Source organism: Cherax quadricarinatus, chromosome 66 (assembly GCF_038502225.1).
Source record: "Cherax quadricarinatus isolate ZL_2023a chromosome 66, ASM3850222v1, whole genome shotgun sequence".
Taxonomy (NCBI): Eukaryota; Metazoa; Arthropoda; class Malacostraca; order Decapoda; family Parastacidae; genus Cherax; species Cherax quadricarinatus.
In genome coordinates, this window is record NC_091357.1 from 10,869,075 (window position 1) to 10,887,266 (window position 18,192).

At 36.9% G+C, this 18,192-nt stretch overlaps 1 protein-coding gene across 5 annotated transcripts in view; it reads left to right on the top strand.

The window, feature by feature from the left end:
- LOC128704174 (uncharacterized) overlaps positions 1-15,522 on the top strand; it is a 119,158-nt gene extending 103,636 nt beyond the window's left edge. For 3 of the 5 annotated variants that reach the window (XM_070099064.1, XM_070099061.1, XM_070099065.1), the window contains exons 11-15: positions 2,619-2,808; positions 6,861-7,169; positions 8,813-8,884; positions 11,490-11,846; positions 12,211-15,522. In XM_070099064.1, coding sequence (XP_069955165.1) covers positions 2,619-2,808; positions 6,861-7,169; positions 8,813-8,884; positions 11,490-11,846; positions 12,211-12,372 — 1,090 coding nt within the window. In that variant the 3' untranslated portion in view covers positions 12,373-15,522. The remainder of the gene's footprint in view (positions 1-2,618; positions 2,809-6,860; positions 7,170-8,812; positions 8,885-11,489; positions 11,847-12,210) is intronic. The other 2 variants (XM_070099062.1, XM_070099063.1) reach the window with 2 other exon arrangements.
- The last annotated feature ends 2,670 nt before the right edge of the window (positions 15,523-18,192 follow it).

Here is an 18,192-nt window from a genome sequence, read left to right on the forward strand (position 1 = left end):
TGCCTTCTGCCCACATCATATTCAAGAATAGGAAGAAACATCAAACTAACACACTTAGTTCTTAAATCACTGTACCCAGGTAGTGCTTGAATGCACCCACCCACTTCTCCACCTTTACCTGATGCAATACCCTTCTCCCTACTATATATACTGGCATGGCCTTATTTCCTTAATTTCATTTGAGAAAGTTCCCTATATGTGAATGAAAAGTGTATTTCAAAAAATAAAAGTTCTATGTTTTCCTGAGTCTTTTTGTCACCACTTTTTGGGCTCTTGCTACAGTTTCACATTCTTTACTTTTATTGTAAATATAGTTCAGGTCTCATACAATTGGTGTTATCATGGACTCTCCTCTGTTTCATGCATTTGCTGATCTTTATATGGAGTATGTTTTTCCTCATTATTAGTGTATGCCTTTGTCTATGACTGTACTATATAGATGATGTCTCCACTCTCTGGGCTTATGAGTAGTCTCTTCAACCTTTTCCTTTTGCTCTTAACAAGCTTGGTCGCTGTATCAAGTTTAAGGCTGAAATGTAATCCAACCCCCAACTTTCTTTCCTTGAGGTTCAATGTTTTTTAACAAGGGAGAAGTGCAAGATGCATTAGGGTCATATAGTACCTTGGGAATGGGAGGCATTCAGGTTTAATCCAAAAGGGAAGATAAGTTCAGTTTCTTGGATCAAGAGCCCTCAGCAGCCTCAAGGCACCTCCCTTGAGGGACCTTGACTTATCCATCGGGAGGCCTGGTCATGGACCGGGCTGCGGGGGCGTTGATTCCCGGAATAACCTCCAGGTAACCTCCAGGTATAGGTCCAGTGCTGTATGACTGGCTTTCCCTTTTCCCTTTACAAAGGCTTATGCACACTGGCATGTACTGTAAATTCATTGTTGCTAGCCTTTACAATTTGTAAAAAAAAAAAAAAAATCCATCATGACCTTTGCATGTGATACTCAGTTTCTTGACTGAAATTTTTCCTATTTTCATTTCATTTTTTAATCTCGGTAATGTTCCTAGTGTTATAAATGGGGCCTGCCTTTCAAGTTCAAAGACTTCTTTCTTAAATCACCCTCATATCCAATGAAGACACTTGTACGTATTTTGCCTTTTCTTGTTCCTGATATACAGCTCTGTACAGAATATTAATAACATCCTTTGCCCTTTATAAATTAAACTTGCTGCTACTATTCCTGTGGCTAATATTCTGGATGTTTACTCTTTCTCCTGCTCCACTTGTCTTCTCCAGTACAGTGGACCCCCGCATAACGATGGCATCACATAGCGATTTTTCCGCATACCGATTACTTTTATCGCAAAATTTTTGCCGCGCATACCGATTAAAAACCCGCTTACCGATTTTCGTCCGAGACGCGTCCAATGTGCCCTCACATGTGCCGGCCGTCCCATTGTTTACCAGCCAGCCTCCGCGGTAACATCCAAGCATACACTCGGAATATTTCGTATTATTACAGTGTTTTCGGTGCTGTTTCTGGAAAATAAGTGACCATGGGCCCCAAGAAAGCTTCTAGTGCCAACCCTGTGGTAAAAAGGGTGAGAATTAGTATGGAAATTAAGAAAGATTTTGAAGGGTTTGGGGCTAACCCTGAGAAGCCTATGCCAGTTGTGGAATCCATTGTGCCTACTTCAAAGATTAAGGAAATGTGTGCACAGTGGGTTGAACTGCAAACCTTTATAGATGAAAATCACCCTGACACAGCTGTTGCAAGCCGTGCTGGTGACTATTTCAATGACAATGTTATGGCCCATTTTAGGAAAGTCTTGAAGGAATGGGAGGTACAGAGCTCTATGGACAGATTTGTTGTGCGACAGAGGTCCAGTGACTCTCAAGCTGGTCCTAGTGGCATTAAAAGAAGAAGGGAAGTAACCCCAGAAAAGGACTTGCTACCTCAAGTCCTAATGGAAGGGGATTCCCCTTCTAAACAGTAAGAAGATAATGCTCTCCCCTCCTCCCATCCCATCAATCATCACCAGATCTTCAATAAAAGTAAGTGTCATTTAATTGTGCATGCCTTTTTCAGTTTGTGTGTATTAAAATTAACATTTCATGTGGTAAAAAAAAATTTTTTTCATACTTTTGGGCGTCTTGCACGGATTAATTTTATTTCCATTATTTCTTATGGGGAAAATTCATTCGCATAACGATTATTTCGCATAACGATGAGCCCTCTTACACGGATTAAAATCGTTAACCGGGGGTCCACTGTACTTTAATAAACCTGGCCACTTCCTCTCAGACAGATTAAAGAGCAAAAGAGTTAATCTAGCTGATACTAACAATGTTTATCCTCTCACCCCATAAGCTGACCTTATTTCAAAATTATCTTTTCCTGAAGCCTTCAGACAGTCTTTATAAATCAGTCCAAATAATTTTAAAAACCACAAATGAAACCTAGCCTTAAATATTTCTGTACATGCTTGCCTCTCCAGGTAAAATATATAATTCTCTAGTCCAAGACCCCAGTGGAAATAAGTCACTTTATCTGACTTTTTTGGGGTTATCCAAGGTAATTTACACTATGTATGATGATTGTACTTATGTGTACCTGTGCCTAAATAAAATAACATACTTATTCATTTACTTCCATGTCTCCACCAGTCCACAACAATCCAGAAGCCGCAAGACATCGGCCTATCAAGGACCCACTAAAGATTCGGTGCAAGCCCCCTACCAGCCAAGTTACTCTGAACGATCTTCCTCAGGCCAAGTTGAAAGTGTAAGAAATGGTGATTTGCAAGCAAGTGTGGTGAAGGGGAGATTTGGTGAAATGGCTGCAAATGATAGTAAAGTAAGTTTTTAGCCTCTCTTCTTCCTTATCAAGGTTCACTTCATAATAATTTAGAGCTCTAGTATTTTATATAATATGTACAGTAGGTATTACTGTTTTAATTAATTAGCAAAATTCCATTTCTATCAATCTTAATCATTATTTTTCTCATTGGAATCATGGAAATTCAGAATACTTCTCTTCGACTAATGAAGTTGCTAATTATTATTATTAACCCTTTGACTGTCGCGGCCGTATATATACGTTTGTAAGGTACCGTGTTTGACGTATATATACTCATAAATTCTAGCGGCTTCAAATCAGGCAGGAGAAAGCTAGAAGGCCCACATGTGAGAGAATGGGTCTGTGTGGTCAGTGTGCACCACATAAAAAAAATCCTGGAGCACGCAGTGCATAATGAGAAAAAAAAAACTCCGACCGTTTTTTTTAATTAAAATGCCGACTTTGTGGTCTATTTTCGTATAGTATTTGTGGTTGTATTCTCGTTTTCATGGTCTCATTTGATAGAATGGAAACTATATTATAGAAATGGAGGTGATTTTGATTAATTTTACCATAAAAAGAACCTGGAAATGGAGCACAAAGTACAGGAAATGTTTGATTTTTGCCGATGTTCAAAAGTAAACAAATGATGTCATTGTCCAATAAATGTCCAAATAGCCATTCTAATACGCAGTCATGAATGGGTTGATGTAATTTTTACAATTATTACAGTATTGCAGTAGTCTGCATAACAGTAAATCTTCTATTTTTTGTTTGAATAAAATTTCAAAATAAAAAGCAAGAGTAATATCACAGGGACCTGGAGACATGACTGATGAACAAAGAAAATCTTATTTTAGAGCCAGGAATGTCTGCATTGTTCATTCTGGACCTTATTTTGAAATTGTCGTATTTTTTAATTTTCGTGAAATTGGCCAAATTGCAAATTTCTGACCATGTTATTGGGTAGTTGAAATCGGTAAATGGGCAGTTTCTTGTGCTCAATCGATAGAAAAAATAGAGTTCTGAAGAAATAGTTATGAGTTTGGTTGACTGGAATAACGGAATTAGCCGAAAATAGGGCTCAAAGTGGGCGAAATTGCCGATTTTTAAATATCGCCGAAGTCGCTAACTTCGCAAGAGCGTAATTCCGTCAGTTTTCCATCAAATTTCGTTTTTTTGGTGTCTTTACAATCGGGGAAAGATTCTCTATCATTTCATAAGAAAAAATAATTTTTTTTTTTTTCGAATATTTTGCGACACCAGGAGCAACTTCAGGATTGGGCCCTTCGACAGTCAAAGGGTTAAGAAGAAACACTAAACCCATAAGTCATACAGCACTATGAGCTTGGTGTATATACATTACTGCTGTCACTACAGATATACATCCCTCAGAGACTAAAAAATCACAATACAGTGACTGAAACACTTCACAGGTAACCCACACTTACAAGAGGAACCTTATAACATTTCAGTCCACTCTGGTATTAACTTAAAATTGTGCAGGACAGACCAAAATGTGCAGGTTACAACCTTCACAGTATAGTATACAATGTTTAATGGCATCAAACTAAGCAGTTTTAAATCCCATTTTTTCTTGTATACTTGGGGCCCACATTAAGAATTTAGGCATATGGGTTGGTTACCGGTTTAGCAACTAATTTTCAATCGTGTTTATGTATGCAAATGATCTACAGTTGCTTACACCCAACAGAAGGGCCATGAGATTAACCCTTTCAGGGTCCGTCCCGTAGATCTACGGCTTTATGGTGAGCGTCCAAACCGTAGATCTATGCCATGAGCTCAGCTCACTCTGATAAACTGTGAGTGGTACATTTGGGCCTAGATATGAGAGAATACATCTATGTGGTATGTGTGCACCACATAAAACAGATCCTGCAGCACACTTTGTATAATGAGAGAAAAAAACTGAAATCATGATTTTTTGATTAAAACAGCAACTTTGCAGTGTTTTTTCGTATGTTTTTTATAGTTGTATTTGCGATTTCTTGGTCTCATTTGATAGAATGAAAGACATATTACAGAAATAGAGATGATTTTGATTGGTTTTAGCACTGGAAATGGCTTGAAACTGAGCTCAAAGTAGCGGAAATGTTAAATTTTTGCCGATATTCAAGAGTAAACAAACGACCTCACACGTCTAATACACGTCAGCTGGTGGGTCTAATATACATTCACAAATATGGTGATGATATTTATACAATTATTACAGTATTGCATAGCAGTAAATCTTCTATTTTTTGGTGTGAATAAAAATTCATTATGTGAATAAAAAATCAAAATGGAATTTATTTGTAAAGCCTCAAAACATGACTAATGAACAGAGGAAATGTTAGTTTAGTGCCAGGAATGCCTACATTGTTTATTCTGGACCCTATTTTGAAATTGGAATATTTTGAACTTTGTGTTAAATTGGCCAAATTAACAATTTCCGATCACTTTATTTTGTAGTTGAAACAGTTGACTTGGCGATTTCTTGTGCTCAATCGATAGAATAGAAGTAATACTAGTGAAATAGCTAAGAATTTGGTTGATTGGAATAATGTAATTGGCCTAAAATGGGAGTCAAAGTCGGCAAAATCGCCGATTCGTAAATATCGCTGACACATCAAAATTCGCGAGAGCATAATTTCGTCAATTTTCCACCAAATTTCGTACTTTTTGTTTTATTACCTTCACAAAAAGATTCTCTACGATTTCATAAGAAAAAATAACAAATTTTTTTTTTGAAAATTCTTGGACACTGGTGCGTGACTCCAGATTTGGGCCTTGGACCCTGAAAGGGTTAATACGTACTTGACATACATAAGGAGCATAGGACTGCATGGTAATTAATATTTATTCCAAGCAAGTGTGTGCTACTAGACTTTCTCCACTGACAGTTAATGCAGAGTAGTTTGCTTGAAAATCCTAAGCAGACCCATATTATTACTTACTCAGAATTATTTGGTCTGTGTGTTGCATTTTTTTTAGGACAAATTAACTTTCTGATACTAGAAGACTTGAGTGAGGGTCTTCTAATGATTATGTGGATTAATAAGTAAGAAATTAAGTTTATTTAGGTAGAGGTACACATGAGTACAAGCATTATACCTAGTGACGTGTGTAAATTACCTAGGATAATCCATAAAAGTCAGTGACTTATTTCCATTGAGATCACAGCCTCCAGACCTAATCTTAGCCAAAGTTTCATAAACTGGAAGAAATGCAGTGTTACAGGAATAAGAACTATGGTACTGAGACAGAAACGGGAGATTAAATATAAACGCATACTGAATACTGTCATTTTTGCATGTTGACAAGGCAAAGTAAACACTGGCAGTCCTGCATAACAATTAACATCTTTCTGTTTCATGCTAATTTTACAGGAGTGCATAATCTTCCTGGGTGGTTACTCTCTCAATAACCTACTGCATTAGTTTTGAAGGATTTTTAACAGCATGATACATGACACAAAATTTACATGGTCAAGCTTATGCATGCCTGAGTATACCTGGTCTGGTATACATAGTCCATAGAATACATGACCCTCTGTACATGTTTGAATAGAAATTGTTGGGTATACATGGTCCAGAGTATACATTATCAATTATATTGTCAAGATCATACATGGTCTAAAGTATGCATGATGCAGAGTATGTATGGTCTGGAGTATACAGTCCAGTGAATACATGATCCAGAGTATATGGATAATACACATTTCAGAGTATACATAATCCAGTGCATACAGGTCCAAATTATACATAAATCAGAGTGTATACATAGACTATAGTGCACATGGTCATGGTCAAGTAGAGAGTACATGGTCCAGCATGTACATGGTTAAGTATGCTTGGTCAAGAGTACACTTGGTTGAATGTATATATGGTCCAAAGTGCACACTATATAATCCAGTTACAAAATGTATTTAGAGTACAGTTTCTCCAGAATTACTATTCTACACATTATTAGACATTTCACAATTTTCCAAAGGCTTAGTGAATAATCTAAAATCTTTTATTATTCCAGAACCTACATTCCATTTATTACAACTTTTTTTCAATCACCAGCCACATTTTGGACTTAACTGTTGCTCCACTGGCCTACAGTCACCCAGCCAAGATGTCAAGAAACAACCGACTGAGCATCAAAAGAATAAACCAAGCCTGCAGCGTGTGATGGATCTCCTTCACCAGCTGCAGCGATCCAAGAACTCTGTGGATTTACCAGACTTGGTTCAGCAGCTTCTGTTGCGAAGTGGAGAAAGTACAGACGACTGGCAGAATTCCTCCGCACTTCTCAAGTGTAAGAGTTTCACAGAGGGCACCAATCCAGTAGTGCAGGAAGAACAATATACTGCACTTGCTGCCAGACTCAAGGTGATTTTGCAATCTCTTGTTACTTTTGGTTCCTAATTAAATATATTAACCATAAAGATGCACCTATAGTGTTATAACTTTAAGACTTGTATGACAATCTTTGCTGTGTTTTCTGAATTTTTCTTCATATGTGACAGTCATTTCTAATACAAATAGCCCACATCTGTGATTATAGTACTGTACTGTATATTAATGTTTTTGTTTTTCATTTACTCACAACTACATAGTGCGAAACATATATACTCCAGACTTGTTGAGGTATCTGGTAGCTTAGTAGTAGTAGCTTGTTTAGCTCACAACAGAAGAACCCATATTCAGTCCTGGGCATAGGCAAGATGAATAGGCTCATCTTCAGATACATACTGCCCCTGTTCAGTACATGTATTCACCTAGCAACACTCACTGCTCATCATAACCAAACATTCATACACAAACCCATCCTCTATATAGCAAGTTGCTTTCCAACACAGTGTCAATTCCTACTGTCTGAAATGAGGCTATAATAAATACTGTATTATTATTCTACATTTACTTGTTTACATATATGTATTGTATTTATATATTCTATATTTATCTAAAGTGTTGTATCTGAGCACCTCTGCAAAAACAGTAATTATGTATGAATGATGGTGAAAGTGTTGACTGATGATGAAAGTTTTTTTTTCTTTCTTTTTGGGTCACCCTGCCTTGGTGGGAAACGGCCGATGTATTAAAAAAAATACATACCGTATCCAGATATTTATTTATTCTATATTTACATAGTTCTTTGTTTTTTACCTCAGTGGCAATTTCCTGCCAAGGCAGATTGATCCAAAGAAGGAAACACATTCACCATCATTCATACAGTCATGATCTTGCTAGAATTGTACTGATATATTTCAGATAACACTTCGATTGTACCATCCCCACCCCTCCTTCAGAGTGCAGGCATTGCCCTTCCCAACTCCAGGACTCAAGTCTAGCTAACTGGTTTCCTTAAATCCCTTTATAAAAGTTACCTTGCTCTCACACTAACAGAACTTCCATTTAAAAACTCTATCTTTATTAATCCCTGTCTAATATACTCGCACAAGCCTGTTCAATGCTCAAGCCCCTAAAACTCAAAGCCTCCTTTAACCCCCTCCCTCCCTTACCTTTCATCCCAGATTTATGCACCTTTATCATCATCCTCTCCCTCTTTATCCTCTACAAGCCTAACCCACCTCAGTAGCCCCTCCTCAGCCCTCTGAATTATACCATTGCTGACCCCAAATTGCCTTTTAATTTCTATACTTTAGATTCTCTGCATGATATATACCCAAGTTTCTCTCAAACATGACCTCTCCATTGCCTCGCCGCCTCCTCACTGCAGCATTCAAAAACCATGACATACAGCCATATAAGTGTTAGTACCACATTCCCTTTTTACCCTCCAAAGATAAATTTTTCTATCCACAAATGCTTCAACACACCACCCATTTTTTTACCCACATCTATTCTGTGGTTCACCTCATCTTTCATAGACCCATCTTCTGTCATATCCATTTACAAAATATCTTAATACATCCACCTCCTCCATGCTACTTCCAGTTTGATATTTCATCTATCACTGCTTAGACTTTGTTACAGTCATCATCTTTCTCTTTTTCTGCATTTACTTACAGCATGGGTTTATCGCTCAGTTTGGTTATACAGTGGTACCCGAGTTTCGAACCGCTCCCAACTTGAACAATTATGTAAGTTTATTATTGTAAGTGCTTTTGTATGTGTATCTTTGGGGGTGTGAAACGGACTAACCTAATTGACATTATTTCTTATAGGAACAAATTCGTCTAGTATCGGCACTTGAACAGCCTTCTGGAATGAAGAAAGTTCGAAACTTGGGGTACCACTGTAATTTTAATCGCTTCTTTTTCCATACCCTTACAAATTTGTCACCAATATTTGATTGGTTGGTCGTAAAGAGCCTTTATGTCGTGAATCTGGGATAACTGAAACATGTAAGACTTGGACATTCAGCAAGGGAATACATATATGTAATAATGTTAGAGTGTAATTATTGAGAGCAAATTGTTTGATATCTTACATGCACTTAGAATACAACCATGGTAATATCTGTGACTGTAGCAAAGAAAACATGCTACTTGACTTTGATTTTTGGAAGCTTAGAAAATAGCATCCGCACTCTGAAAGTAGGTTGAGTAAGTTTTAGTTTGATGGGGCAACACTGAATTATGATATTTGTACCCTTCTGTAAATATAGGGAGAATATCTAAAGAAAAAGTGATGAACACTTGTCAGTGCTTGGGTAGAGGACCCCAGCAGGGAGTCAGAATATACAAAGCAATTAATCTAATGAGTTTGTCTCCACATGGGTTATTTTTGAGCATAGGGAGAGTATTGAAAGTTTTTCTCACCTTAGGATGCCCTGCCTAGGTTAGAAAAGGCTAATAAGAAAACCTTTAATAATACATTATAGTGGGTCCACTGCTAAGTTTTTCATCGTGAATGATTGAGGCATCATCCTGATTTTTGGTGCAGTTCACTTTTCTTTTTAACGCATTGGCCGTTTTCCACTTAGACAGGGTGACCCAAAAAAGAAAGAAAAACCCAAAAAGGAAGAAAAAAACTTTCATCATCATTCAACACTTCACCATCACTCAACACTTCACCATCACTCATACCATCTCATACCATGCAGAGGTGCTCAGATATGGCAGTTTAGATGTCCCTCCAAACTGCCAATATCCCAAACCCCTCCTTTAAAGTCCAGGCATTGTACTTCCCACTTCTAGGACTCAAGTCTGGCTAACCAGTTTCCCTGAATCCCTTCACAAAATATTAACCCTGCTCACACTCCAACAGCTCATCAGGTCCCAAAAACCATTCCTCTCCATTCACTCCTATCTAACGTGCTCATGCACGCTTGCTGGAAGTCTAAGCACCACCTTTACCTCCTCCCTCCAATTACTCCCTCCCTCAGGTTTTTTTTAAATTTACAAATTATTATTATTAACACATTGGCCATCTCCCACCAATGCAGGGTGGCCTGAAAAAGAAAAACTTTCATCATTCACCCCATCACTGTCTTGCCAGAGGTGCGCTTACACTAGTTATAAAACTGGAATATTAACACCCCTCCTTCAGAGTGCAGACACTGTACTTCCCATCTCCAGGACTCAAGTTCGGCCTGCTGGTTTCCCTGAATCCCTTCATAAATGTTACCTTGCTCACACTCCAATAGCACAAGTCCTAAAAGTCGTTTGTCTCCATTTGCTCCTATCTAACACGCTCACACGTGCTTGCTTTAATTCCAAGCCCCTTACACACAAAACCTCGTTTACCCCCTCCCTCCAACCTTTCCTAGGCCAACCCCTACCCCTCTTTCTCTCCACTACAGATTTGTACACTAAGTCATTCTATTTCCTTCCATCCTCTCTACATGTCTGAACCAACCTCAACAACCCCTCCTCAGCCCTCTGGATAATAGTTTTGGTAATCCTGCACATCCTCCTAATTTTCAAACTACAAATTCTCTGCATTACATTCACACCTCACATTGCTCTCAGACATGACATCCCCACCTCCAGCCTCCTCCTTGTTGCAACATTCACCAGCCATGTTTCACAAAAAAAAAATTTTCTCAACAAACTGGCCGCATCCCACCAAGGCAGGGTGGCCCAAAAAGAAAAACTAAAGTTTCTCTTTTTAAATTTAGTAATTTATACAAGAGAAGGCGTTACTAGCCCCTTGCCCCCGGCATGTTAGTCGCCTCATACAACACACATGGCTTACGGAGGAAGAATTCTGTTCCACTTCCCCATGGAGATAAGAGGAAATAAACAAGAACGTGAGCTAGAAAGAAGATAGCAGAAAACCCAGACGGGTGTATATATATGCTTGTATATGTATGCGTAGTGTGACCTAAGTGTAAGTAGAAGTAGCAAGACGTACCTGAAATCTTGCATGTTTATGAGACAGAAAAAAGGACACCAACAATCCTACCATCATGCAAAACAATTACAGGCTTTCGTTTTACACTCGCTTGGCAGGATGGTAGTACCTCCCTGGGCAGTTGCTGTTTACCAACCTACTACCTAAATGTTTCACAAATATTTTATTATAAACTAAAGTTGATAAAGCATACTTTTGGACAGTTAAAAATTTCTGACATGATGTGTAATGACAATGCATTGCTTTATACCTAAATATTTGCCTTACATGTGCATGTTGACTTTTAACATTCTTTCAGTAATTGGCTTTGAGTGCAAGATAATATTAAATTTTTATTTTATAAGTTTGGGTAAAATATTTTTATTCATTTCCCTTTTCTCTGACCAGCTTCTGGAGTACTCCACAGAGTGCCCAACCATCCACAGCCTAATCACTTCACATGCCCATAAACCACATCAAGAAGCCCAGCAGATACAAAATGTGGTTACCGGGCCCAGTATAGTTTCTAGGGAAGGATTGAATCCACTAGCATCAGTATCCATGACTGACCACTACAAGCAGCCTGAACCTCTAGCAAACACAGTCAACAGTTCCCACAGTGCAAAGTTCTGCTCCACCACTAATCCTTTTCTTCCACAATTGTTTACTAATGCTGAGTTAAATTATAATCAATACAAGCGAGAACAGGCACAGGAAAATGTGGACCCTCCACAAAGAAGGCCCAAGTCACAATCTTTTTCCCAGGTATTAATACCGAGTAATATTTCATGAAAATTATTTAAATATATAAGGATGGCTCAACAATAACTTGTTAAGATATTGTAATGCCTGTAAAAATCAAGATACTCCTTCAAACCAGCAGCCACTTAAAAATTCCCTCAATCTCTTCAATCTTTGGTCATTGTATTGAGTTTTCTTTCTCATAGTTCATTTTGTATTTTTTTTTTTTTTGTCCTAAAACAGTACTGATATATTAATTTCCAACTTGTCTGTTTCAATTCATAATTTAGACAACTAAGGCAAGTACACTATTACAAACACACCTCCACAAATAGATATAAAAGATATTGATAATTCATTCATTAATGTTGTCAATGCAAAATTTCAGATTTCCCAAGTAGCGCTAGCAGCTGCCATCATGCGGAGGGCTGTTCTAGATGCTAAAGAGAGGCAGTACCATGGTGATGAGGGAGTCCAAACCCTAATAAGTGATGACAGCAAAGTTTCACACACTTCCTTGAGCAAGAAAGCATCAGAGAGCCTAGTATAAAATACGTACAACAAAACAAATATGGTATAGTATATGTAACTTGTGATAATTCAGAGAATTTAGTGTATAGAATGTGATAAGAGAATGTAAACCTATAGCTAATTAATGTGGAAAAACATTATATTTTCTCAGAGGACGAAGATAAATGTTATGATGCTAAATGTGATTAAATATTGCACTGTTGTAATATACAGTACAATATACATACATATACTATTGCAACCCATCTCTTCACCACAGATGTTACAGTTCAGATTTAAACCTTGCCTGTTCTTGTCCAGACACTGTGCTGTCTGATGCATCATGGCTGTTTTTGTTGTTGGTTAAATTACTCAATTGTAGTTAAATATATGATTACATGGGCTATGAAATGAAAATTAACCTAGTCTAAAGTAGAGGAAAATATTTTTTTCTAATTCCATGGAACATTCAGTAATTCATGCTAGGAGTCCTGTAACAAAAATAAATGGTATGATAGGTTAACTATAGATGGTAAGCTGATAGACAGCAACCAGGCAGGGAGGTACTACTGTCCATATTTGTGTAAATTTTATTTTTTTATTGTAATATGGGAATCCCTCAACTTTAGGGGTCATGTAGTACCTGGAGAATGTGAGTGTGAAACAGACACTTATTAAATGTTTTACACTGGCTGGATTGCTTTTTTTTTTTCTTTTTGTCTTGTAAACATGCATGATGACAAGGAAATCTTGCAAATAATACTCACCTCCAGTATACAGTATATGCATGTGAATGTATATTTACATGTGTATGTATGCACACTCATTGAAGTTTTTGTCTTAATTTTTTTTTGTAATGCTTGCCCTTGTAGTATTTCCTTTCAGTTTCATGGAGAAAGTGGCCTGGAATCTCTCCTCTGAAAGCAATGCATGTTGAAGGGGTGACTAAGATGCCAGAAGGGCCTTTAGTAACCTCTCATACGTTAATTACTAAAAAGACAAAGAAGTGAATTTTAAAGTTGAGTTGTTTAGCGCTTCTTTTTTGATTATAATAATAATAATAATAATAAAGTTGGGTTGTTTAAATAATCTTGGGTGTAGCATAGTACAGATGATAAAGAATTGATTCTTAATGTGATGAAAGAAAACAGCTGGATATCCTAGAGCTAAAACGAATGGGAGAATTTTCCTGGGGAGTAATTGGGGTAAAATTAGGTATATCTCAAAGAACTAGAGCTAAAGGAATAATGGAGATATTATATGACCTACTGTTGAAAGGAGAGAGGGGATATGAGTTAACATTACAGAATTATGTAGATTAGAGTAAAAGTGAGGTGTGAGAGGAATGTAGAGGAGAGATTTTTTTGAGAAAATGAATGTTTAGGGAATTCCAAACCAAGTTAGAGAATAATTTTTGTGGGTGACCCAAATTCAAAAGTAGGAGAAAGTGTTGTAGGCAAGTTTGGAGTGCAAGGAGTAAATGAAAATGGGGTCCTCACTGTTGCTTGAGAGCAATATGTGAACTGAATATTATGCAAAGAAATAAGAACATGGAAAATAGAAGATAGTACATATATATAGGTGTGAAGTTACAAAAAATATTACTTTAGAGTTCAGAAGAGGGGATACTGAGGTGGTTTGGACATGTAGAGAGGATGGAGCACAATAGGATGAAGAGTATGTATCTGGGGTGGAAGGAAAGAGGGGTAGGGAGGCAAGCAGTTTTTGATGGTGCTGTTTTATAGGTTTGTGTAACTTAATTCAACCAAACCTAAAATAAAGCAAAATATGGTTTCCAACTGCATGGACTGTTAAGAAATTCATGTTGGGAATCCTACAAGAAGTGAACTATAAAATGAAGGTAGGTTGACTATCATATATACTATATAGTAATGTGTGTGTGTGTGTTGACCAAAGGTTTCCTTGTCGATATTGATTATCCCGATATAACTTGTTCAGTAACAAATTATACTGAGTTGTATAAAAGTGAATTTTATTATATGAAATTAAATACATTGATGTACAATTTCTGTTGTGTTAGTTGAATGTGACTCATAATTGTATACAATGAAGTTAACAAACATACAACAATGAACTTTAGAATATATTTCCATTATAGTAGATTTTTTGGCTATATACATATATGTAATGCATAATATATCACTATATACAGAAATATGTATAATATAGGAGCATTACTGTACATTATTTTCATGGGGTGCACTGGGGATGGGAGACAGTCAAGTTTAATCCAAGGAAGGCAAGGCATCATTGCACCTCCCTCGAGGGGTAATGATGCAATAATTCTTAGAGATGTGATTAAATTAAAAAGAAAACAAATTGTTTCAGGGAAATACATTAATCACAGCTTTTGTTTTAATTCATTGTCACTTTTTTATTCCATTTGCCAAGTTATTTCATATTTCTGGCCCTTTAATCCCTTGTGGTTTAGCACTTTTTTTTTATTATAATAATAATAATAACTGGCCCTTTAATTTCCATTGAGTTTCAAGAGGTTCAGGCAAACACGAGGAATATCAAAGGGTATTTGTATCAAATGTGATGCCTGTATATTCTGTTGCAGTTGTCTTAAGTCTGGAAATATTTTGCCAGCCAGTGGTTCCTTCAACCCAGTACAGAGAAGAACCGTGGAAGATGAGTAGGCATTTGAGGTAATCAGTCTCCCAGCCTGAAACTGATGTGTTCAGTCCATCAATCTTTTCTTATCAAGACTGATGGACTGAACACATCAACTCCAGGCTGAGGAACTGATTACCTCAAACTCATCTTCCACTGTTCTTCTCTATTGGATTGAAGAAGTCAGTGGCTGTCAAAATGTTTCCAGAATGAAGATACCCAAGTGTTGCACAAATGTCTCATTTATCAACTTGTCAACTTTTTAAAGCCATTTATACAAAGATTACTAGCTTGAGATGCTGGTTGGCATTGTGAGCCAATGATGTAGATGAAATACAGCCTATTAACTTCCACAGTGCTCATCACTTAGCATTCAACGAGGGTTTAATCCAATTTTCAAGAAGAAATCACTGAGGTGGAATATGAGAATGAGTAATTGCCCTATTACATCAGTTTGCTTCCCTATTTTTTAATTATTTTTACCATATTTTTACTGTTCTTTAGTTTCATGTTATTAAAGAACAGGCTGAATAAAAAATGGGATGTCTTGAGATCAATTTGTTTTTAAGTAGTTAGAAGTGGCATTAATTAAGAGCAGTTGTCATGCCAGAAACCATTCTTGACATTTCCAAATCTTGCACAACTGAATAACAATAGTGCTAGTGCATACACACATCCATATGCCTGTCATGATAAACAATATATGTATAGCAAAAATGTTACGTAGCCAAGACACCAGAATTCGGGAACACCAGTAATGCTTCTAGGACCAACAACACAAACGAGTGCATCACTCGCTGGGAAAAGCATTTATATCTTACAGTGTGGAAGACACCAAGCTTACTATTGAAGGAGACATTGCCTGAAAGCAGAGCTCATTGGCACAACACATTATAGACTAAAAACCAAGGTGCTTTCAGCCTAGCAAGATCCTTGACACATGTCATCTTACAAAGAAAATACAGTGGATCCCTAGTTATCGTAATTAATCCGTTCCAGAGAGTGTGACTAAAGCTGAATTTGACGATTTCCAAATTAATTTTTCCCATAAGAAATAATGTAAATCCAATTAATCCGTTCCAGACACTCAAAAGTATTAAAAAAAATATTTTTTATATGAAATATACATTTACCTACACCGAAAACAATGAGACATGAATAAAACAATAACAATATGACACTTACCTTTATTGAAGACACGAGGAGGGGAGAGGATGGAGAAATTACTGTTTGGAAGGGGAATCCCCTTCTTTGTTTTTAATGCCACTAGGACCAGTTTGAGAGTCACTGGACCCCTGTCGCTCAAAAAAGTGTTCCAGAGAGGTCTGTTTCTGGTGTATGTTAGGAATTGGGGTGGCGGCAGGGTGTGTTTGGAGTCGGGACAAGGTAGTCCTTCAATATGATGCTAATATCAACTCTACGGCTTATTTATCTAGCACAATTCATCTAATATGACATAAACAATATTAACATAGAAACATGATATATACTCTAAAATGAATAAAATATGTCATTACGTATGTGATAAGTGGTGTTGTGTTGTTGTTGGGTGTATAAGGGCCACTGAAAGATAAGCCTTACATGGTGGTGATGGCGGCAGCAGAGGCAGCGGTATTGTCAGTCGCCCTATATAACTCCAACAGTATTGGAGGAGTCAATTTAATGCTGTCCTTTTTCTGTCGATTAACCACTTAACTTACTTGCTACACTGTTAATGCTACACTTTTTCACTGGCTGGGGCTATAGCCTTTGTCAACTCCTGCTGCTTTAGTATCTTACATATCGCAGAATCACTGAAGAAGGCACATTCTTCCCTCTCTCTTAGCCCTTTACCAAAGGGCTGGCAGGCACTAGGACCTTTCTTTGGGCCCATGGTGGCTTACTTAGCAGTTGCAAGCACTAAACAGAATGGAATAGTATTATAAAATGTATTGTATGAACGCGGGGGGTGACGGTCACTCGCTGATAAACAATGGCAGACTGACTGTGAATGGTGTGTGGGGCCGCTCGTCAACGTTCATGATGAATGACTATTACTGAGCTAAATGACAATCACCAAGCCAATATTTTGATGAAAAGACGTTATGATTACCGAATATTACAAAATCTGATGACTATGATATCTGGGCGCCCTTGTGGTTTAGCGCTTCTTTTTTATTATAATAATAATAATATGATATCTGGGGGCCCACTGTACCTAGTCCAAAATCAAAAGTTTAAACCTAATGGACCATTAGGCTAACTCTACTGTTCCACTGCAGTATGACCCTTGTAGGTTCAGCACTTAGTTTTGATTGTAATAATACTGTTCCACTACCCACATCAACCTGTGGCATACAATCCTTATTTTTTTCTGCAGGTTATCTTGCACTGTTCTTACCTCAACTTTCTGGAGTATATACTGTGTGTAAAGCAGTAGCCTATGTATGGCACATTGTCCTAATAAAGATGTATTCCACATGTTTTGTATTCATACCCACAATTATAGTTATAAACTTCCATCATATTCTGCATATTGTCTTTTATACCCAGTCATAAACACATCAAATTACATTAGTAAGTAGCCATACTGCTCATATATTCTACCTTTGGAAAAATATGTCACACATTCTATGAGTTCTTGATATTTTCAATATTTCTTGTTTTATGACCTTAATGGGTTGAACACTTCTTATGATTATAATAATAACTCAGTATCTCAATTCATAGGTAATTTCTATTTCTAGCTTTTAATTTTTTTAAATGTTTGTTTTACTTTGCTCTTAATTTATAATTACTATTATTGCCAGTTCTATCAACTTTGTAGATAAATGTAATCTTAGTGATTGCTTAGTGTGATATTTGAAGCAGAACTAATAAAATAAAAATGATTTAAAATTATACAATTATTTCCATTCTTTAGCTTGTTAACTACTATAAGTATTTCTCAATGTCAAATATTTTCTGCAAAATATAGGCTTGTTAGTTATTACAATGCCATAAATTTAAATTATCCCAAAATTGGTAATATGCTCTAGTATATAACAATGTACTGTCTGGGACCAAATGGTGTGTTGCCAACAACAGTGAAGAAATGACCCACTTTGAAAAACATGCTCTTATTGGGAAAATATTTTGCTGTTATGATCATTAAATCATGCTGTAAAATAATCCTGTAGATAAAAATTATTTTATATATGAGCATCATTGTAAGTGATAATACTGAGATAAAAATATTTACATC